The 24,988-nt window shown below is 39.4% G+C and overlaps 1 protein-coding gene across 1 annotated transcript in view; it reads left to right on the top strand.

Annotated features, from left to right (window-relative positions):
- The window catches only part of Ir93a (Ionotropic receptor 93a), a 177,033-nt gene that overhangs the window by 32,189 nt on the left and 119,856 nt on the right, over positions 1 to 24,988 (top strand). Inside the window, exons 6-8 of the mRNA XM_067135809.2 lie at positions 2,979 to 3,084; positions 7,290 to 7,448; positions 21,069 to 21,236. Of these exons, the coding sequence (XP_066991910.2) occupies positions 2,979 to 3,084; positions 7,290 to 7,448; positions 21,069 to 21,236 (433 nt within the window). The remainder of the gene's footprint in view (positions 1 to 2,978; positions 3,085 to 7,289; positions 7,449 to 21,068; positions 21,237 to 24,988) is intronic.

Genomic DNA, 24,988 nt, shown 5'->3' with positions numbered 1-24,988 from the left:
AAGAATGAAAGCAGAGAGTACTACAGAGCCTTCAAACGCAAACTCACTGGTTATAAACCACCATCTGTATGCTTTGAGCGAAAGGACGGCACACTGGCGACGTCAAATGAAGAAAATTGCAGCATTCTGGCAGATTACTTCAAGAATTTACTTAATTGCTCTAAACCGCAAAGCGCCATTGAGACCAAGGAACCCTTACTCAGGTACCCAGATTCCAGACCATCCGACAGAGATGAGATCAAGCGCCATATTGCCCGTCTCAAAAATAACAAAGCGCCGGGGGAAGACTCAGTAGTAGCAGAACTATGGAAATATGCCCCAGAGGAATCACTTGATATCTTGCAAAAGCAAATAGAAGAAATTTGGAACAAGGAGACCCTACCCGAAGATTGGAAAATAGCCTTGATCTGTCCATTACACAAAAAATGCAGCATGAAGAACAGCAACAACTACAGAGGAATATCTTTGCTACCCGTGACTTACAAAATTCTATCACTTGCCATCCTGGAGCGTTTGGAAGCACAAGTCGAACATCAAATAGGTGAATACCAAGGAGGTTTCAGAAAAGGTCGCTCAACAGCTGAACAGATCCAAAATCTCAAAACGATCATCAGATATTGTACACTAAGGTCCAAGCAGTATGTGTCTGTCTTTGTGGACTTCAAGAAAGTGTACGACTCCATTGACCGGGAAGTCCTGCTAAACATCTTAAATGAATTTGGAGTTGATTTGAAACTGCTGGCATTAATTAGAGCCACACTGACCGATACAAAATCCAAGGTGAAGTTCCACGGATGTCTCTCCCATTCCTTTGACATCAAAACAGGAGTCCGACAAGGTGATGGGGTATCCCCGATATTCTTCAACTGTGTTCTTGAAAAGATCATCAGAACCTGGCGGGTGAGATTATAGGAAACTAACTATAGTCCATTGAGAATAGGAACCAAATCCGAGGGGATTGCAACAGACCGCTCAGCATTTGCCGATGATATTGCTGTTCTCTCAACCAACATAGAAACCGCTAGAGCTCAAGTTTAAATTTTAAAGGAAATTGCCGAACAAACTGGTTTGCAGATATCGTTTGAGAAAACAGAAGTAATGACTAACATCAAAGAGGCTCCACCAAAACTCCATACAAAATACGGGGACATCACCCGAGTAGACAAATTCAAATACCTGGGTGAGATCATCATGAAAAATGGACTGGACAAAGAAGCACTTCAGGAGCGAGAACGCAAACTGGAAATAGCCTACCAAACATCCCGCACAATCTACAACAAAAAAACCTTTCCCAAAACACCAAGATACGTCACTATGAAACAGTTCTGAAGCCAGTAGTTCTATATGCAGCCGAAACCCTGTCTCTAAATGCCAACAAAGGACTCCTTGAAGAACTGGAGAAAAGAGAACGCAAAATTGTGAGAGGAATCTTGGGATCAAAGTACAGAAATGGAATCCATCAAAAGAGATCCAACAAGGAAGTCTAGAGCAAAATAGAGAAAATTACCGACACAATCAGAAAAAGACGGGCATGATTTTATGATCTTCTGAAAAAAATGGACGGAAGAAAGTTAACTAAAGAAATCTTTCACTTTTTTGATTTAAAACCCAAAACCACAATTCCCTGGTTTAGAAATACCAAAGAAGACCTGCAAATGCTACATATCTCAGCTGAAGACGCCCTTAACAGAGATCTCTTCCGCAAGAAAATATTGACGAACGGGCTAAACCGAGACGTGCAACCGAAGAGAAGACACGGTGCCCCTTGGACAGAGGAGCGTAAGCAGGCCCACTCACAAAGAATGAGGGAAATTTGGGCTCTAAAGAAGGCCAAGTTCAGTGTCAAATGCAACAAGACTTAACGTGGTCCTTGATGGCCCCAGCGAATTTTATATAATAATAATAATAATAATAATAATAATAATAATAATAATAATAATAATAATAATAATAATAATAATAATAATAATAATAATAATAATAATAATAATAATAATATTTACATATTTTACGCTCACATTGGAGCACTTAAATCAATACATTTGAGTCAATTTCTTCTTTTTCTTCTCCCAGAACTTTCTCATCCTCTCCGACCTGGAAGCCCTTTGTGTGTCCGATATAGTATATTGTTTCCGTTCAACTGTTTTTAGTTTGAGACTTATGCTTTTGTTCTTCAAAATCCTCTTCTCTTTTCTGTCTTTGATTTGTTGCCGAGTTATACCCTATTCTTCCAAATCATCCTGAAATTCTTTGAACCAATTATTATTGATTTTATTTTTCAAAAAATAATCAAATAGTTGTTTCAATATCCTGGTGTCTGGTAATCTTGATATGTGACAGAAAAAGGAAATAATAATAATAATAATAATAATAATAATAATAATAATAATAATAATAATAATAATAATAATAATAATAATAATAATAATAATAATAATAATAATAATAATAATAATAACAATAATAATAATAATAATAATAATAATAATAATAATAATAATAATAAATCCTGGTTGTCTGAATATTTAATTACTCGATATAAACCTTAACATTTTGCATTGGATGTTTCTACCCATTGAAATATGGTGGCACAGATTATCATTGTTGTGTTGGAAAGCATTTAAGCTAAGGTCTGGCGTTTCTGCCATCACAACTGCAGAGTGTGCTCAAGTTGCCCATTGTGGATCAGTTCTATGAATATTTAATTTTCACGACTGCACTGTGTATATTTTTTAACCAGCAGACTGACTGGATTATTTTATGTCTACATCAGAGAGGGAGACATTTATGTTTTCTTTTCTTCATATTGATCTCTTACAATTAAATTTATTCTTTGCACTCTTCATAGTGAACTGCATTATATTCTCATGATAAAGTAATTTTTAAACATTTATATAACAATATTTTTTTCACCCAAAAGGAGCTTAATTATCTTCTTCAAATATTTTTGATGATTCATAATATGACTTCATTTGCAGGCGGGATCATATAATGCAACAATTGAAGACTATTCCAAATGATCGAACTGGCTCAAAGTACATAGCCATCTTGAGTCAAGACCTAGTTGGAGCTGTCATGGAGGCAGTGAGTTGAAAGCATTTTATTCATTTCACTTATTATTCATTAAGATTAGTAGTGTGTAGTTTATGAATAACTGTGAGTATACTATCAAAAATAATTATTTTCCTGTTCTTCCATACAATGGAAGGGTATATTTAATAACTTTCATATCATTGTACAGTATCGTCTAAATTAATCTAAACAATTCTGCTATCATATGTTTTCTTTTTCAGGTAGTTTATAAATTTATTTATTCAAAGTTCCAGCAGACTGAAGAACCTAACAGTTATACATTTCTTCCAATCTTCCACAGTCCAGTCTTTATGTAGTTGAGCCCATATTAATTGCTTTTTGCACATAGGATCTGTCAGAAGCTTCTTCTTTGCTGGTCTGTGCAATCTTTTTCCTGCCTCCAGCAGTCTGCGGTGAACTGTTATAATGTGAATATTTCTCCCACTCCAACTCAAATCTTGGTTTAGATCAAAAACTGAGAGGATGTTTATTTTACTTTTCCTAATAACTAAACAGTCTTCTTTTGGTGTAGTCTGATATTTTTTACCTCAGTTTCCTTCCTTCAATGATAAAAATAACCTGATTAGATTAGATAATTATACTCTGCTCTTCTGGTGTATATCCTTTAATAATATACTTGTAGACATCTTTCTCTTTCAAATGTGTATTTTGTTGTTGTTGTTTGAGTCATCAGTCCATAGACTGGCTTGATGCAGCTTCCATGTCACCCTATCCTGTGCTAACCTTTTCATTTCTACAAAACTATTGCATCCTACATCTGCTCTAATCTGCTTGTCATATTCATATCTTGGTGTACCCCTACCATTCTTACCACCTACACTTCCTTCAAAAACCAACTGAACAAGTCCTGGGTGTCTTAAGATGTGTCCTATCATTCTACCTCTTCTTCCAGTCAAATTTAGCCAAATCGATCTCCTCTCACCAATTCGATTCAGTATATCTTCATTCGTGATTCGATCTATCCATCTCACATTCAGCATTCTTGTGTAACACCACATTTCAAAAGCTTCTATTCTCTTTCTTTCTGACCTAGTTATTGTCCATGTTTAACATCCATACAATGCCACGTTCCACACAAAAGTCTTCAAAAACATCTTTGTAATTCCGATATCAATGTTTGAAGTGAGCAAATTTCTTTTCTTAAGAAAGCTCTTCCTTGCTTTTGCTAGTCTGCATTTTATGTCCCCCTTAATTTTGCCATCATTAGTTATTTTACTCCCCAGGTAACAATATTCATCTACTTCCTTTAAGACTTCATTTCCTAATCTAATATTTCCTGCATCACCTGCTTTCGTTCGACTGCACTCCATTACTTTTGCTTTCGACTTATTTATTTTCATCTTGTAATCCTTACCCAAGATTTCGTCCATACCATTCAGCAGCTTCTTGAGATCTTCTGCAGTCTCAGATAAAATAACAATATCATTGGCAAATCTCAATGTTTTGATTTCCTCTCCTTGGATTGTGATTCCCTTTCCAAATTCGTCTTTGATTTCCTTTACTGCCTGTTCTATGTAAATATTGAAAAGGAGGGGGGACAAACTGCAGCCTTACCTCACTCCTATCTGGATTGCTGCTTCTTTTTCTAAGCCCTCAATTCTTATCACTGCAGACTGATTTTTATACAGATTGTAGGTAATTCTTCGTTCTCGGTAACTGATCCCAATCACCTTCAGAATCTTAAATAGCTTGGTCCAATCAACATTATCAAATGCCATTTCTAGATCTTCGAATGCCATGTACGTGGGCTTTTCCTTCTTGATTCGATCTTCTAAGATCAGACATAAAGTCAAGATTGCTTCACGTGTTCCCACATTTCTTCTGAAGCCAAATGGATCTTCTCCCAACTCAGATTCAACTTGTTTTTCCATTCTTCTGTAAATAATACTTGTTAAAATTTTGCAGGCATGAGATACTAAACTAATGGTGCAGTAGTTTTCACACCTTCAGCACCGGCTTTCTTGGAGATAGGTATAACATCATTCTGCCGAAAATCTGATGGGATTTCTCCTGTCTCGTACATCTTACACACTAAATGGAATAACCTTGACATGCTGGTTTCTCCTAAGGCAGTCAGTAATTCAGAGGGAATGTCATCAATTCCAGGTGCCTTGTTCCTATTTAGGTCACTCACAGCTCCGCCAAACTCTGACCTCAAAATTGGGTCTCTCATTTCATCAGCATCAACAGCCTCTTCTTTTTCCAGAACCAAATTATCTACATCTTTACCTCGATACAACTGTTGGATATGTTCCTGCCATCTTTTTGCTTTGTCTTCTTTCCCTAGAAGTGGCTTTCCATCTGGGCTTTTAATATTCATACACCTAGATTTCCTTTCTCCAAAGGTTTCCTTGATTTTCCTGCATGCAGCATCTACCTTTCCCAGGACCATACAACCTTCAACATCCTTGCACTTCTCCTTCAGCCATTCTTCCTTAGCTACCTTGCACTTTCTATCCACTTCATTCTTTAATCACCTGTATTCTTTTCTGCCCTCTTCATCTCTTGCATTCTTGTATTTTCGTCGTTCATCAATCAGGTCTAGTATCTCCTGAGTTATCCACTGATTTTTAGTTGATCTTTTCTTCCTTTCTAACATTTCTTCAGCAGCCCTACTGACTTCATTTTTCATAACTATCCACTCTTCCTCTATTGTGTTTCTTCAGCCTTTTCATTTAGTCCTTGAGCAACATGTTCCTTGAAACAATCCCTCAAACTCTTTTCTTTCAACTTGTCTAGATCCCACCTTTTTGCATTCTTTCCTTTCTTCAATTTCTTCAGCTTCAGATGGCATTTCATGACCAACAAGTTGTGGCCCTGGGAAAGTTTTGCAATCCAACACCTGGTTTCTGAATCTCTACCTAATCATAATGAAGTCTATTTGATACCTTCCCGTGTCTCCAGGTCTCATCCACATATACAGCCGTTGTTTGTGGTGTTTGAACCAAGTATTGGCAAGAACTAAATTATGATCGGTGCAGAATTCAACCAGCCGACTTCCTCTTTCGTTCCTTTGTCCCAATCCAAATTCTCCTACTGTATTACCATCTCTTCCTTGGCCTACCACTGCATTCCAGTCTCCCATTACAATTAGATTCTCATCACCTTTTACATGTTGTATTAAATCTTCTATCTCTTCATATGTTCTTTTGATTTCCTCATCATCCGCTGAACTATTAGGCATATAGACCTGCACTATTGTGGTGGGCATTGGCTTGATGTCTATCTTGACAACAATAATTCTTTCACTATGCTGGTCATAGCAGCTTACCTGTTGCCCTATTTTCTTATTCATTATTAAACCAACTCCTGCATTACCCCTGTTTGATTTTGTGTTGATAATTTGGTAGCCGCCTGACCAAAAATCCTGTTCTTCCTGCCAACGTATTTTTCTTGTACCAACTACATCTAACTTTAGTCTATCCATCTCTCTTTTCATATTCTCTAACCTACCACAATGATTCAAACTTCTAACATTCCACGCTCCAACTCGCAGAATGTCAGTATCCATCTTCCTGATGATCTCCCCCTCTCATGTAGTCCTCACCCAGAGATCCAAATGAGGCACTAGTTTACCTCCGGAATTTTTTACCCGGGAGGAAGCCATCATCAGTACATCATTCATACAGAGAGAGCTGCATGTCCTTGGGAGTTAGTTATGGCTGTAGTTTCCCGTTGCTTTCAGCCGTGTAGCAGTATCAACACAGCAAAGCCATGTTGAGTATTATTACAAGGCCATATCAGTCAATCATCTAGACTGCTGCCCTTGCAACTTCCGAAAGACTGCTACCCCACTTTCGATGAACCATTCGTTAGTCTGGTCTCTCAACAAATACCCATCCGATATGGTTGCACCTGCGGCTTGGCTATCTGCTTCATTGGGACACGCAAGCCTTCCTACCATGGCAAGGTCACATGGCTCGCAGGGGAGGAATGTGTATTTATATTATACTAATTATATTATCTTTCACACACACTTTTGAATTTTCATATTTTCTTGTTAGTTACAGATGTAAAACCATAATTGTTTGTTTTCTTTCTCTCTAATAAGCAATTTTTTGTATTTGTTTATTATATCATTCGACAAACTAGCTTGGAATTATATTGGTATTGATGAATTCAAAAGTCTACTTTAACAACATGTTGTATTAAGAATATGTTTCCTCAGTTCTGTAACATGTTTCTTCTGTGTGCAGGCTATATCCTTATCACTGGTACAGCCATTAGATGAATGGCTTTATTTATTGCCATACACTAACAACTCATACAACAACACAGAACTTCTTGGTTTATTGGGAGAAGGTCACAATCTAGCATATGCTTTCAATGGATCAGCATATCATGAAAGGTGTAAGGTACGTAAAATTAATGAAAATCAGTCTTATATTCCTATTGCACCTATTCTACTAAATAAGAATCAGGGGAATTAATGATTACCGCACAAACTTTGTTGTTTGGGTAAAGAACAAAATAAAGGGTTAAAAAAAAAAAATCAAAATTCTCCTGTAAAAAAACTAACCTCACGCCACTACAGCCCTGAAGGGCCTTGGCCTACCATGCGACTACTGCTTAGCCCACCTGCAGGTCACGAGGTGTCATGTGGTCAGCACAACAAACCCTCTTGGCTGTTATTCTTGGCTTTCTAGATGGGGGAATTCTCCTGTACTAAAGAAAATATCATCCATTAATAAAAATTTCTAGAAAATACTGTGTATCTAGTAAAAAACAGAGGGCTGGGCTGAATGGCTCAGATGGTCAAGGCGCTGGCCTTCTAACCCCAACTTGGCAGGTTCGATCCTGGCTCAGTCCGGTGGTATTTGAAGGTGCTCAAATACGACAGCCTCGTGTTGGAAGATTTACTGGCACGTAAAAGAACTCCTGCGGGACTAAATTCCGTCACCTCGACGTCTCCGAAGACCATAAAAGTAGTCGGTGGGACGTAAAGCAAATAACATTATTATTATTATTAAAAACAGAGGCTAAATATGGCAGTGTACCTTCTAGTTCCTCTCCTTGGCTGAAAGAAATATCTTTCCCTCATCAATGTAATCATCACTCCATGATAAATAGCTGTGGATGATGTTACAGCCAATGTGTAACCTGAGTTACACCCTCTTCCCATGATGGGTACCAAATATACATTATTTGCAATGAAGAGAGCAGAATATAATTAATATCTAATCTTCCTTCATTTGTAGGCTTTTATGGCCATAGCTCAAATCACCATGGATGGCAACATCTAAACCCGCTGACAAATTATATCTTGAAGTGGGAAGAAAAACCACTCTGTTACTTAGCCAGTAAAGAGAACTTCGTAATTCTGCCCCAGTTGAAATCCAAAATGAACCAGAGGGACTCCAGCAATCCCAGAAATAGCTATGTTGTGCTGTAGAAAGCTTCTGGGTGGACTTACATCAGCTGTATATAATAGACATTAAACAAATAATCTACTGGCAATACATTTAAGGAGTTTCTTGCTCTCATTCGCAGAATTGCAGGTATTTCAGATTACCGATTTATATATTTTTTTATTATATAAATTTGAAATGATGTGGTTTTTTGTGTGGTTTACTGTTGTCACATCCTAGTTTGTGAACCATGGGTAACAGCTGAATGAGTTTTGGCCCTCCTTGTGCTCAGGCAGCTAGGACTATACAATCCTCCAGCAGTCCCTAAACTGTTGGGAGAGAAATTCTTGCTAGGACTATGCCTAAGTAGGCTAGCACCCAACTTCACATAAATTTAGTAAGCCACACCTATGGGCGTGACAGAATTCCACTTCCATTTTGACAGACCAGGTACTCTTGGAAACAACTCGGTGAACAAAATGGAATTTAATGAGGTACTGTCAATATTACTGGGGCAAATGGATGAAAGACAGTAGAACCAGTTGTGTCAGTGAAGGGGATACATCTGAATGTGTTAGGAGTTAATGATGTTTGGGTAAAGGGAGATTACAAGGCGTTCTTAACAGGTGTTAAATGGGGAAGGGTAGAGTGTGGGATGAGATTGCTCATTTGAAAAATAATAACAAGCAACATAGTTTCTGTTAGGCTTGTAAATAAACTAACAATGTAGATAGATTTGGTGGTTGCAGGAATAAGACTTAAAATCATCTTAGTGCATTTACCACGTGAGAGAGCAGATGAGAACGAAGTGAACAAGTTTTATCATAGTCAAGGTCAACAGAAAGGACAGGGTAATATTAAAGGGCAATTTCAATGCAAGAATTGGAAGTAGAACAGCAGGATATGAAAAAGTAATTGGTAAATGTGGGGAAGATATGGAAGCTAATAAAAATAGGAAATGTTTACTGGATTTCTGTGCTAGTATAGGATTAGCAGTTGTATTATTCATTTTCAGGTGTATGGCTGTTCACTGCTCCACCTGGGAGTTTAACAGCACTAGAACCATGTCATAACTGACTTTGAGTGTAAGAAATCTGTTAAGAATGAATGGTTAGGTATTTTGGGATTTATCTTTCGTACAGACTACTATCTGATCTGAAACTAAGTATTACTATTCCTTGGTCTGCCTCCATAACTGTAATGGTTAGCACTATTAGGTGGTGTCCTCAGATGGCTAGGTTCGATTCCCAGTACTGCCAGAAATTTAAAAAAAAATGGCAGGAGTACTTGTATGTGGTTAAAATGGCACATGCAGCTCACCTCCATTGGGGGTGTGCCTGTAAAGAGCTTCACCACCTTGTTATGAGGACATAAGTATACTTTACTATCCATTGGATAGAGAAAGTGAAGTCTGTCTGCAGATAGATAAGGGTAGAAGGTCTCCAATGTGTTGGTGCAACATAAATCAGATAGGACAAGAAACAAAAAAGATCTCTAGGAAAATGAAATTATACAGAAGTACATGGATATGATTAGTGAAAAGTTCCAAGGAATCAACAGTCAGCAGGTCACGATGTAGAAAGAGAATGGATGGCATTACAGGGATACTGTTGCACAAACGGTATGGAAATGCATGGGTACAACTGCATGTAAAGATGGGAGAAAGCAAATATCTTGGTGGAATAATGAAGTCAGGGTGGCTTGTAAACAAGAACCATTGTAGATAAGGAATACTATGTAGACAAAAAAAATAGAGAAAAATAAATTATTTTAGAGTCCAAGAGGAAATGACCTAGGACCTAGGAAATGTTTTCAGTCCCTTCGGGGAGGGGCGGGCCAACTGGAAGGTGACGCCTTCTCTCTGGCCAGGAGGAAATGATGGGAAAATTTGGGTAATAACCTGGAGAGGCTTGGCCAAACAGCAGGGAATCCTTTCTAGACAGTAACAAAGGGAAGTCCTAAACAATGGAGTTCATTGAGAGGAAAATAACAATGGCAGTAAAATTTGAGGAGTACCGTAATTGGTTTAACATGAAATGAGAGTAAGGTACGTTCTGATTATCAAGGTATTCCCTAGATCAGCATATCAGGAAAGGTGTTCATAGGCATTTGCAAAGGAGGATGCCACACAGACTACATTGTCATGAAGCAGCAGGAATAAAAGAAAATAGACCTACAATGATGAAATACAGAGAGAAGGCAGAGGTGAAATGGCTTCATAGAGTAATAGGTTTAACACAGAATGTGAGTAAGGTACCTCCTGATTGGTTGAAAGCAGTGCTTTTCCCTGTCTATAAGCAAAGGAACCTCTAAAGGTGGTAAGGAATTGTAAAGATCCACTATATTATAACAGAGAAGTAAAGAGACTAAGAAGGAGGTGCAGGTTGGAAAGAAATAGAGTTAGAAATGGCTGTGGAAGTAAGGAGAAATTGAAGGAACTTACTAGGAAATTGAATCTAGTAAAGAAGGCAGCTAAGGATAACATGATGGCAAGCATAATTGGCAGTCATACAAATTTTAGTGATTAATGGAAGGGTATGTATATGTATTTTAAGGCAGAATCAGGTTCCAAGAAGGACATTCCAGGAATAATTAATGAACAAGGAGAGTGTCTACGTGAGGATCTTCGAAAGGCAGAAGTATTCAGTCAGCAGTATGTAAAGATTGTTGGTTACAAGGATAATGTCCAGATAGAGGAGGAGACTAATGCTAAAGAAGTATTAAAATTTACATATGATAACAATGATATTTACAATAAGATACAAAAGTTGAAAACTAGAAAAGCGGTTGGAATTGATAAGATTACTGGGGATATACTAAAGAAAATGGGTTGGGATATAGTACCATATCTGAAGTACTTATTTGATTATTGTTTGCTTGAAGTAGCTATACGAAATGAATGGCGAGTAGCTATAGTAGCCCCTGTGTATAAAGGAAAGGGTGATACCATAAAGCTGAAAATTATAGGCCAGTAAGTTTGACATGCGTTGCATGTAAGCTTTGGGTAGGCATTCATTCTGATTATATTAGACATGTTTGCAAAATTATTAACTGGTTTGATAAAAGGCAGTTTGATTTTAGGAAAGGTAATTCCACTGAAGCTCAACTTGTAGGATTCCAGCAAGATATAGCAGATATCTTGGATTCAGGAGGTCAAATGGACTGTATCGCGATTGACCTGTCTAAAGCATTAAATAGGGTAGATCATGGGAGACTACTGGCAAAAATGAGTGTAATTGGACTAGACAAAAGAGTGAATGAATGGGTTGCTATATTTCTAGAAAATAGATCTCAGAGAATTAGAGTAGGCGAAGCTTTATCTGACCCTGTAATAATTAAGGGGAATTCCTCAGGGCAGTATTATTGGACCTTTATGTTTTCTTATATACATTGAAATGATATGAGTAAAGAAGTGGAATCAGAGGTAAAGCTTTTTGCAGATGATGTTATTCTGTATAAAGTAATAAATAAGTTACAAGATTGTGAGCAACTGCAATGTGACCTTGATAATGTTGTGAGATGGACAGTAGGCAATGGTATGTTGATAAACTTGGTTAAAAGTCAGGTTGTGAGTTTCACAAATAGGAAAAGTCCTCTGAGTTTTAATTACTGCATTGATGGGGTGAAAGTTCCTTTTGGGGATCATTGTAAGTATCTATGTGTTAATATAAGAAAAGATCTTCATTGGGGTAATCACATACATGGGATTGTAACTAAAGGGTACAGATCTCTGCATGTGGTTATGAGGGTGTTTAGGATTTGTAGTAAGGATGTAAAGGAGAGGGCATAAGTCTCTGGTAAGACCCCTACTAGAGTATGGTTCCAGTGTATTGGACCCTCACCAGGATTACCTGATTCAAGAACCGGAAAAAATCCAAAGAAAAGCAGCTCGATTTGTTCTGGGTGATTTCCGACAAAAGAGTAGCGTTACAAAATAGTTGCAAAATTTGGGCTGGGAAGATTTGGGAGAAAGGAGACAAGCTGCTTGACTAAGTGGTATGTTCTAAGCTGTCAGTGGACAGATGGCGTGGAATGACATGAGTAGACAAGTAGACTTTATAAGTAGGTTTTTTTCCCTTGCTATTTGCTTTACGTCGCACTAACACAGATAAGTCTTATGGCGACGATGGGACAGGAAAGGCCTAGGTGATTGATTGATTTGTAACAACTATCAAGGTATTTCATAAATCAGTATACTAGGCAATGTGTTCACAGGCATTTGGAAAGGAGAACGTGATCAGTCGTAGCGAGTATGAAATAATCAGTGTGGTTTCAGATTACAGAGTGGCTATCAAGGCCAGGTTTTCAGTAGGTGTCAAGTAATTGAACAATATTACATTAGGATTAGACAGTTACGTTTAAGTTTCTAGATCTAAAGAAGGCATACGACACAGTACAGTACTGTGTGAAAGGATGGCACCTGTACTAAGAGATTAGGATTAAGTTATTACAGGCAATGAAATGCATTTATGTTGACAATCAGGCTGCAGTAAGAATTGATGATTTTGTTACGAATAAAACTCCATCTGTTTTATTACTCCAATTTATTTCAGGATGACCCAATAAATGCACACATACATATATACACACACAATAATTCTATTCAGCCATGAATGACCACACTTACTAATTGCTGTCTATTTACATGTCTCCATTCTTTATACACACAGCAGGAAGTCCAGGTCAGTCATATTACCTGGGAATGGTAATCCTGATTGACAGGTTTGCCTTACTTTCACTTCTCCAAGTCCAGTCACCCCATACAGCAGCTGTGTGCAGACAGTTAGACTTGAACACAGGGGTACTTGCCATACAAAGCATGATGACTGTTCCTTGGTTCAATTCCAGGGACAGTCCACTTAATTCACATAGTCAAACACAGTGAACAGAACAGTGTTAATCAGCAGGGCAATACTACACCGTTCCAATTACACTCACAATAGCTGTTCCAGGCGCTGACTCTGTGACGGTCCTCTCTTTCTCTCGCTCTCTCTTTCTCTCTCTCTCTCACATACACACACACACAGAGATAGAGAGAAAGAGTACTCTAAGGCAGTACACATCCTTCTGATCTGTACGCCTTCTTCAGTCCAGGTACTCACTCGACACTCCAACACAACAACAACCACTCCTCGTTCAGATTCAGATGGGACAATCAATCAATCAGTCAATCAATCAATCAATCAATCAATCAATCAATCAATCAATCAATCAATCAATCAATCAATCAATCAATCAATCAATCAATCAATCAATCCTGATCTGCAGGTGACAGATTACCTATCTACTGTTTTCCTAACCTTTTCTTAAATGGAAATATGGAATCTGGAAATTTATTGAACACCTTCCTTGGTAAGTTATTCCAATCCCTTACTCCCCTTCTTATAAATGAATATTTACCCCAATTTGTCCTCTTGAATTCCAACTTTATTTCATATTGTGATCTTTCCTGCTTTTAAAGACACCACTCAAATATATTTGGCCCTAAACAACCTCATAACCATATGCAGAGATCTGTACCCTTTATTTACTATCTCATTTATGTGATTACCCCAATGGAGATCTTCCCTTATATTAACACCTAGGTACTTAGAATCATTCCCATAAGGAACTCTCATGCCATCAACACAGTAATTAAAACTGAGAGGACTTTTCCTATTTGTGAAACTCACAACCTGATTTTTAACCCCGTTTATCATCATACCATTGCCTGCTGTCCATCTCACAACATTATTGAGGTCATTTTGCAGTTGCTCACAATCTTGTAACTTATTTATTACTCTATAGAGGATAACATCATCTGCAAAAATTCTTATCCCTGATCCCACTTCTTTACTCATATCATTTAGATGTATAAGAAAACATAAAGGTCCAATAATACTCCCTTGAGGGATTCCCCTCTTAATTACTTTAGGGTCAGATAAAGCTTCATCTACTCTAATTCTCTGAGTTCTATTTTCTAGAAATATAGCAACCCATTCAGTCACTCTATTGTCAAGTTGTATTGCACTCATTTATTGCCAGTAGTCTCCCATGATCCACCCTATCAAATTCCCTAGACAGGTCAATCACGATACAATTAATTTGACCTCCTGAATCCAGGATATCCGCTATATCTTGCTGGAATCCTACAAGCTGAGCTTCAGTGGAATAATGTTTCCTAAACCTGAACTGCCTTCTATCAAACCAGTTATTAATTTTGCAAACACGTCTAATATAATTAGAAAGAACGCTTTCCCAAAGCTTACATGCAATGTATGTCAAACTAACTGGCCTATAATTTTCAGCTTTATATCTATCACCCTTTCCTTTATACAAAGGGGCTACTATAGCAACTCTCCATTCATTTGGTATGGCTTCTTCATGCAAACAATAATCAAATAAGTACTTCAGATATGGTACCATATCCCAACCCATTGTCTTTAGTAGATCCCCCGAAATCTTGTCACTTCCAGCTGCTTTTCTAGTTTTCAACTTTTGTATCTTATTTTAAATGTTGTTGTTATTATAGGTAAATTTTAACACTTCCTTAATATTAGCCAACATAGCTGCCACCCTCAGCCCAGCCACTAAACCCTAACACATCAACTCCAACTCCAACACCATGTTGAACACTGTCCAACACTGACTCCTGCACTGAGTCCAACATAGACTCCACCATGGGGTCACACATTGACTCTAACACTGACTGACTGACCGACTATCCACAGCTGGCCTCCTTTTCATAGCTCAGGTGATGTTTACCAGAACATTCGTGATGTGGCTAGAGACGGAACATTCTTGTTGCATCTTCCAGAAACCCACGGGAAAACCAGCCGAAGAGATCAATACACAGAAAAGCCATCTCTGCCCTCCAGGCTGGCTGGGAGCTCCCTGGTCATGTGACTCACTAGCCCTTTCCAGGAAGTACTGAAAGGGGTTACCACTGGGCTGGCATGTAACAATATAATGCATTCTTGATTAACAGTAGTTACAGAGACAAGGTGGTAATCTTTCATCTTTGTTGTTTTTTATATACATGGATCATTTACTGAAAAGTGTAAAATGACTGGGAGAAATTAAGCTGGGTGGAATGTATTAAGCAGTTTTGCCTATGCTGCTGACCTAGGCTAAATGGCAGACTGTGCTGAAAGCCTACAATCTGATATCTTGGAGCTTACAGAGAGGTACAGAGTATTTCAAAGAAGAAAAAAAGAAAGAAAAAAAAAAAAAAAGAAGAAAATTATGAGGATTAAATACAGGTAGGAAGTACGAAACTGGAATAGGTGGATCGTTTCAAGCATAATATCAATATAGTTGGTCCGTTATTTGACATTATAAATTTTCCAGCTAACTCATTCCTGGTTGCCGGCGTTTCACCCCAGTGTGCTAAGTATTTATTTGGTAAATAGCACACCTACCAAGACGCATGGCTAGTGTATACCATGGGGGCAACTACTACTAAAATGTTTTCATTCCTCCCCTGGGGAACACGGAAGGAGCCTCCCTAAAGAGTGCTAGATAAGGCATTCGGGCATTCCCTGGGAAACGGAGGTACACCGGCTGATTCTTCCACGAAGGTGCTGTTACACAGCAACAAGCAGATGATTGCAAGTACTATGTCCACTAACAGTCCTTTTCAGTACCAACCAGAACACTTGTCAACCAGACTTGGTAACAATCTCTGCATTTGTCACTTAAATATCGAATCCATATCACCACCAAAGAGTCAGTATCTGTCTCACCTTATGCTGGAGAACAACGTGGATTTGATAGCACTACAGGAAACACATACCAGTGACAGTGAAGATCTCTACAGAAGAGGAAAAATAGGCGGTTACAATCTCGCAGGGGCAATCAATGATGAGCGTTATGGGATCGCAACTTATATCAGATCCCAGTTAACTGATTTTAAAGTTGTTTATGAAGACAACTCAACAGATATCTCTGTCCTGGCAGTGGAAATCTCAGGCATTACTGTTGTGAATATCTATAAACCACCAGCAGTCATTTGGTCCAGTCATTCATTAAAAGTTTTTGATCACCCTGTTTTGTACGTCGGAGATTTCAATAGTCACAGCCCAGCATGGGATACGAATTTGAAGATGACAATGGGTCCAACCTAAATAACTGGATTGAAGCAAACTCCCTACATCTCGTCCACAATGCTAAACATCCTGGCACATTTCATTCTGGCAGATGGCTAAAGGATTATTCTCCTGACCTGTGCATAGTGTCACAGTCAACTCCTGAGAATCAACACATGGTACAACGAAAGGTCATCAGTTCCTTTCCTCACAGTCAACACAGACCAGTTATTATTTACTATGGCACTGAAATCCCTCTTGTGTCTTCAGTACCACAACCTCATTGGAATTTTCGACTAGCAAAGTGGGATAAATTTGCAGAAGGACTTGATAACACTGTACAGTGGATACGACCAGTTCCTGAAAATTACAATAGATTTGTCAATGCCATAAAAGCTAATGCTGGAAGTTCATTCCTCGGGGATATCGTAAGACGTATATATCAGGATGGTCAGAAGAATGTAATCAGCTCTACACTGAATATCAGAACTCTCCTAATAAAACAACAGCTGATGAGTTGCTAAGGGCTCTAAATAAATCTAGGAGAGAGAAGTGGCACAGAACTACAGCAGAGATGGACTTCACACACTCTAGTCGTAAAGCCTGGAACCTCATAAGAAAACTTGGTAGTGACCCTACAATGAAACGCAGAAGTTTGCCAATGAACGCAAACACCATTGCCTCCAGACTGACACAAATCTCTAGAGTGAAGTTGGACAAGGTACACGCAAGGAGTGTTAAGAAGCAACTAAGAACGAGAAGATCACAGTTGACATCCCATCCGGAGTATTCCTGGGACTTCAGTACTGAAGAAATGGAAAAGGCTCTATCCAAGATAAAGATAAATAAAGCTGCTGGTCTGGATGAAATCTATCCTGAGTTTCTGAAGGCCATAGGCCCTGGTACAAAACAATGGCTAGTCAACTTCTTCAATGAAATTCTATGAACTGGTAAATTACCTAAGTTGTTAAAACAAGCCAAAGTAATTGCAGTCTTGAAACCAGGAAAGGAAGGAACTGATGCTTCACATTATCGACCAATTTCACTCCTTAGCGTAATCTACAAGATGCTTGAAAGAATTATACTTAACCGTATCCAGGAAGCAATAGAAAGAGTCATCCCAGTTGAGCAAGGGGGTTTCAGAAAGAATCGTAGTTGTTGTGATCAGGTGTTAACACTGACAACAGAGATTGAAGCAGGATTCCAGAAAAGACTGAACACTGCTGCAGCTTTTGTTGACCTTACATCAGCCTATGACACGGTCTGGAGAGAGGGACTGTTGCTCAAGTTTGTTCAAGTCATCCCTTGTCAGAAGTTAGCATGCTTACTAAACAACATGTTATCCAACCCTTCGACTTGCTGTATTTCTGAATGGTGAAAGAAGCAGGTGGAGATCTCTAAATAATGGTTTACCCCAAGGGTCAGTTTTATCTCCCATTCTATTCAATCTTTACATCCATGACCTGCCAAGAACAACTTCAAAGAAGATACAGTTTGCAGATGATCTAGCTTTAATTACTCAGAGTACGGATTTGGCACACTGCGAGGATGTACTTACAGAGGACCTAGCTACCATGTGTAACTATTTTCACAAATGGAGACTCCAACCAAATCCTAGTAAAGCGGAAGTAACAGCATTCCACTTGCATAACATGGAAGCTAATCGGAAGCTACATGTGCTTTTTAACGGAACAGAAGTCTCCCACAACTTCTTCCCAAAATATCTGGGTGTCACACTGGATCGGTCCTTGTCGTTCAACAGCATTGCTCGAATCTGTCAAAGAAGCTGAGTACAAGAGGAAATCTACTGCATAAACTAGCGGGCAGCAACTGGGGTGCAGATGCAAACACTCTTCGCACTGCTTCACTTTCTCTAGTATACTCGGTTGGTGAGTACTGCGCTCCTGTGTGGGAAAACAGCGTACATTCGAGCAAGATTGACATACAGCTCAATGAAACCATGAGAGTTGTTACTGGTACAGTGAGGTCCACTCCAACTCAGTGGCTGCCTGTTTTAGCAAACATTACTCCTCCAGATCTGAGGAGAAAAGCAGCGAAAGTACAGTTGCTCAAGAAGACCTTTGCACACAGGAACTCACTTTTGTTCAATGCCTTACGAGATCCACCTGTGATGAGGTTAAAATCCATGAATCCACTCTGGACCGATCTACACTCCTATGAAAAATTCAGTGTAACAGCAGAATGGAGACAGTGATGGGAACAATGTCCACCCACCAACACCTTTCTGATTAAAGAACCAACGAAGAAAGTGCCAGGTTTCGATCTTCCTCGACATGAGTGGTCAAAACTCAACCGTTTCAGAACAGGCCACAGCAGGTGCTGATATATGATGTAAAAGTGGGGATATTGTGAAAGTGCTGCGTGTGAGTGTGGTGCTGAGAAGCAGACATTGCTTCATGTTGTTGAGAGCTGTCCACTGTCAGCATTTAAGGATGGTTTACGGACTCTGCATGAATTGACACCAAGTGCAGTGGACTGGTTGTCGAAGCTGGACATTCTAGTTTAATTACCTCTATATTTTAATTTGTATATTTTTACAGATTATGCTTGTAAATGCCATACGATAATAATAATAATAATAATAATAATAATAATAATAATAATAATAATAATAATAATAATAATAATAATAATAATAATAATAATAATACCTCCCCTGAAGGAGGAGACAGGCTTCTTAGATGGTAACACCATCTTTCAGATCGGGAGATTTGTTACGGTGAAGGAGAAGGTGAGGGGTTGGTGGCCGTGGCCTATACTAGGAACTGTATTGACATTCGCCTTAGTGCAGGAGAATAAAAAAGCCATGGAAAACCATTCTCAGGACAGTCGACGGATGGAGCCAGCCATGAGGTCCAGCACTGTCCCATCTTCCGAATGCAGAGGCGTAGAGCCATGGGAGAGCCGTGGCCACCCCTCCTCTGCTCAGTTGGCCAGTCACAGTGCAGAGCTGTTGGACCACGGACCAGCCGTGACCACTTACGGGCCGAGACCCACTCTGCATCTACCAATGGCATGGAGGCCACTGTGTAGGCTACTTGGAGACATCGGCAGTGCCAATGCACTCATGTTCAAAAATTGATCCCTGCTTGTCCATCAGATGATACAGATGTTGGTTCCCATAGGGAACCTGAAATATTTGCCCAACTTGGCTCACTGGGGCTTTACCTTGAAAATGTATAATGTCCAATAATGGACGAAGTATATTGATATTATAAATTTACTCATTTAGGACAAATATTTCAGGTTCCCTCTGGGAATCAACATCTGTATCATCATTTCAAGCAATTAGGATATTTATTCTCCCAGGATGGTCATATACTAAGTGAAACTGAATCAAAGTGCAATGTAGTAAATGCTGTGAACTCATAGTTCCAATCAACAGTAACTGTCTTCACATTGGTTTGTTCTTTGCTGTACAAGAGTCAAAACCGGGTGAACTCAAGATATCTTATTTGTAAGCTGGAGTTAACAGATATGAAAGTAGTGAGAATAATTGCTCATACAAGCAGGTGAGAACAATGGCAATAAGGTATTTGGAATGAGGTATAAAGGCTAAATTACGAATAAACTTGTTGGATGAAGGATGGTGTGCATAAACAGGTTTTGGTGGTGCGGTAGTGTAAGGCGAATGAAGGGAGTTAGATTACCTGGGAGAAAAATGAACTCGGCCGTGGGGGGTAAGAAAAGTAAAGGGAGGCCAAAGCAACAATGTTTAGACTCAGTTTCTAACAAAGCCACAGATCTTGTTGCAAGTGGAAGATTGTGGATGGGAGGTGCTCACCTAATTCACAGAGGCTTGCAGACAATGCTGAAAGTCATAACAGTCTAATGGAGAGAGAGAGAGAGAGAGATATTAGGAAGTTACATAAAGTAATGTTTACTGTTACTACTCTGGACCAGTCAGAGTAGTGAGTAACCATCTAAATATATTTTATTATTTAATAGTGGTAACTCTTGTATTTCTCACTTTAATTCTGTCTGGTCTGGACTTAAATTGATATACAAATGTTTTTCTCAGCATTGACATCCATTACATAGTGATGATAACAATTAAAAGGAATTAGACCACCACTGTCTTAAAGCATAAATGAATTACCTCACTTGAGATATATTAACCAGTTTTGAGTGGCTACCCTCAGTAACAGACACTTGTGTCAGTTTCCAGCATTATTATTTGAAAGACAGTTTTGTATAATATGGTTGTCTACTGCATGTGATGTGAATTGTGTCTGATCATAGAGAGACATTTTATGTCATATGAAATATCCTTTCTATTTTGTGCATTATGGTTTCTACGGCTGTCTTTTCTTTTTTTTTACTTCGTTATCCGTTCTCCTAGGTATTTAAAGCAATGTATTTATTTACTTATTTAGTCAGCAATTCATTCATCAACAATGTAATCAGAGTGATGATCAAAGATGCCTCAACCTGTAAAATACAGTATGTCTATAACTTAAAATAATGACTTAAATACACTTTTATATGTCCTTATTTATTTATCAAATTCAGTAAAATCTTCTTTCTTTTTTTCATATAGAGTGGAATAGAGTGCCATGTAAAAGAGCTACTGTACTGTCTGTCACAGGCTGTAGACAGCAGAGTAGCTGAAGAAAAAGAACTATCAAGCCAAGTGTCCGAAGATGAATGGGAGACAATTCAACCTACAAAACAGGAACGTAGCTCTGCTTTAATGGAGAACCTCACTGTAAGTACTTTCTTTATTAGCTGCTTCAGAGAAAGAGTGGATTTAAAAGCCATACTTCATTAGATGCAGAAAAAAATTTAATAGAGTATTATAAATAGTGATGGTTCATGGTGTGGGTTACTACAGTCATGTCCTAGTTCATGAACCATGGGCAACGGCTGAGTGGCCTAGTAAGTGGTCCTGAGCGTCGGAATACCAGTTGCTATGGAATGGGAGTGGGCATCTCGGACATATACTCTTTGTCCTCAGACAGCTAGGACTATACAACCCACCGGTGGTCTCTAACCTGTTAGAGGAGAGATCCTCACTTGGACTATGTGCAAGTAGAGTAGCACCCTGCTTCATGGATTTACCGAGCTCAGAACATTTTAAGCAAGCCTTGGACCTATGGGAGTAATGGAGTCCCACTCCCATGTGACAGGTGAGGGACATCTTAGAAACAACTTGGTGAATGAAATGGAATTCAATGCGGAGCTATAAATATTAATGGGGCTTATGGAGGAAAGAAAGTGTAAATGGCTGAGTCAACAAAGAGAATGCATCTGGATGTGCTAGGAGTAAGTGATGTATGGGTAAGGGGAGATAACGAGGAAGAGATAGGAGATTATAAAGTGTACTTGACGGGTGTTAGAAAGGGAAGGGCAGAGTATGGGGTAGTGCTGTTTATTAGGAATACCATTGCACGCAACATAGTTTCTGTTAGGCACGTAAATGAGCGAATAATGTGGGTAGATTTGGCAGTTGGAGGAATTAGGACGAGAATTGTCTCAGTGTATTCACCATGTGAGGGTGCAGATGAGGATGAAGTTGACAAGTTTTATGAAGCATTGAGTGATGTCGTCGTCAGGGTCATGATTTCAATGTGAGAGTTGGAAATAGAACTGAAGGATACGAAAGGATGATTGGTAAAAGTGGGGAAGATATGGAAGCTAATGGGAATGGAAAGCATTTGCTGGACTTCTGTGCCAAATCTACCCACATCATTCACTCATTTACTATGAATACATTCTTGAAGCATCAGGCTATTCACCGCTACACATGGGAGGCTAGGGGTACCAGATCGATAATAGACTAAATCTTAACCAACTTCGAAGTCAGGAAGTCTGTTAGGAATCTTCGAGTTTTCTGGGGATTTTTCGATGACCACTATCTGATCTGTAGTGAACTAAGTATCTCTAGGCCTAGGATTGAGAAAATAAAATCTGTCTGCAAACAAATAAGGGTAGAAAATCTCCAGGATGAGGAAATTAGACAGAAGTACATGGATATGATTAGTGAGAAGTTTTGAACAGTAGACAGTAAGCAGGTTCAAGATGTAGAAAGAGAATGGGTGGCAAAAAGGGATGCTGTGTTAGAAACAGCAAGGAAATACCTAGGAACAACTGTGTACAAAGATGGGAGAAAGCAAACATCTTGGTGGAATGATGAAGTGAGAGCAGCTTGTATGCGTAAAAAGAAGGCTTATCAGAAATGGCTTCAAACAAGGGCCGATGCAGACAGGGAATTGTACGTTGATGAAAGAAACAAAGCAAAGCAAAATAGTTGTTGAATCCAAAAAGAAGTCATGGGAAGATTTTGGTAATAACCTGGAAAGGCTAGGTCAAGCAGCAGGGAAACCTTTCTGGACAGTAATAAAGAATCTTAGGAAGGGAGGGAAAAAGAAAATGAACAGTGTTTTGGGTAATTCAGGTGAACTCATAATAGATCCCAGAGAATCACTGGAGAGGTAGAGGGAATATTTTGAACACCTTCTCAACATACAAGGAAATCTTCCTGGTGTTGTTGCGAACAGCCAAGCTCATGGGGAGCAGAAAAATGATGTTGGTGAAATTATGCTTGAGGAAGTGGAAAGGATGGTAAATAAACTCCATTGTCATAAAGTTCATTCGTTCGAGCATGTTTTGATTCCCCACCTTGAAGGGGTGGGGTAGGCCACCTGAAGGGTCATGCCCACCCTCTGGCCATGAGATTGGAAAGGGAAAGGAGATGCGTTAGATGAAGGGGATGGGTGAAAGGTGATATATTAGAAAAGGAGATGCGGAGAGGCTGCCTCTTGGCTAGGGGGGATGGGGGGGTAGATGTGTTATGAGCTTTATTTAAGTAATGAGCTTTATTGAATTAACAGAGAATACAGAGATGTAATACTTAGTAAATACAAGCAGTGAGAGGAAAGGTAGGATTCAACGCTATACAGTTCAGATAGGACGAAGGAATGATTTATACGAGGGTGCTAGGGGTAAGGGAAAGGGTGAGGATGTGAAATAAGGTAGAGAAGCTAACAAGAGAGGTGAGTAATTGATGGAGGAGATGAGATGTAGACAGTGTAGGGGGAATGAAATGGGGTGGGGGAGGGGAAGAACTGAGGTATGGACTTGGTGGACGGAAAGGAGGAGCTGGTCGTGGACGGCGAGTTTGAGAATAGTTTACAGGTTGGGGAGGAGAATGAGATGGTTCGATGTGATAGTAGCTGCCATAGAGATGCGTGCCAGTGTGGATGAGATGTTGAGCATCTGCTGGAGTTGGAAGATGGAGGTGAACTAAATATGTCAGGCCAGTTTCGTTGTAGATCCTAGAAGCTCTACGAATGGGCGATTCTGCCAGGTGGAGTGCGGTGACGATGTCTGCTGGTGAGAGTAGCGGGTCCACACTGCGGACGATGCAGGTGCAGTCAGTCGATATTGGTGGTTATGGTAGACGTGCTGGTGCTGCAGACGATGAGGTGGCAGTTGCATCGGCAGGAAACTGTTGACTATGTTAGACAGGAGTGGGAGGGTTGGAAATAGTAGACGTCATGATAGGATAAAGATGTGCTGTAACCATCATGGTGTAGGAAGTAGGGGGAAGGTGTGAATAGTAGAGATAGTGGAGGTAAGAGTGGTAGTAATGGGCATGATGGAAAAAGAGGACGTTGTCTGATGTTGAGATATCCGATGAGGCTGCGTGGTTCCTGCAGGCATCTCAGAGGCATAAGTCGTCACTTGGTGGAGGTGTCCAGAGAGGTATATACCATGTTGAAGAAATCGTAGGACAGCGTTCTCTGTAGGAAGTTGAAGAAGGACCCATCATGTGGGAACAAAGTTGGTCTCTATTCAAGTCACACGTGCGGCAGGAACACCCTGGCTGTGGAGTTGCTTGAAGATGTCATGGTTTCTGAGGGTGAGATCACCGCCATGAATAAGACAATGAGGCATGACAGGAAGGCTGACTTCCTACGTGGAGTCAACCGATAAGCAATTTAGCTCGGCTGGATGCAAAGGTAAAGGTGAAGCGTCACCCGGCCGATCAAAAGATGTGGCGTCTGTCATAAAGCAACAGGAACAGATGAAATTAGACCTGAAATGGTGAAGTATGGTGGGAAGGTAGGGATGAAATGGCTTCATAAAGTAGTAAGATTAGCATGGAGTGTCGGTAAGATTGGACAAAAGCAGTAATTGCACCTATCTATAATAAGCAAGGGAACAGGAAGGATTGCAACAATTATCAAGGTATCTCATTGATTAGTATACCAGATAAAGTATTCACTGGCATCTGGGCAGGGAGGGTGCAATCAATGGTTGAGAAGGAGTTGGATGAAAACCAGTGTGGTTTCAGACCACAGGGGGCTGTCAGGATCAGATTTTCAGTATGCGCCAGGTAATTGAAAAATGCTACAAAAGGAATAGACAGCGGTGTTTATATTTTGTAGATGTAGAGAAAGCATATGACAGGGTACTGAGGGAAAAGATGTTTGCCATACTGGGGGACTATGGAAT

The sequence above is a fragment of the Anabrus simplex genome, chromosome 1 (genome assembly GCF_040414725.1).
Source record: "Anabrus simplex isolate iqAnaSimp1 chromosome 1, ASM4041472v1, whole genome shotgun sequence".
NCBI lineage: Eukaryota > Metazoa > Arthropoda > Insecta > Orthoptera > Tettigoniidae > Anabrus > Anabrus simplex.
This window is presented reverse-complemented; position numbering and strand designations above follow the sequence as displayed.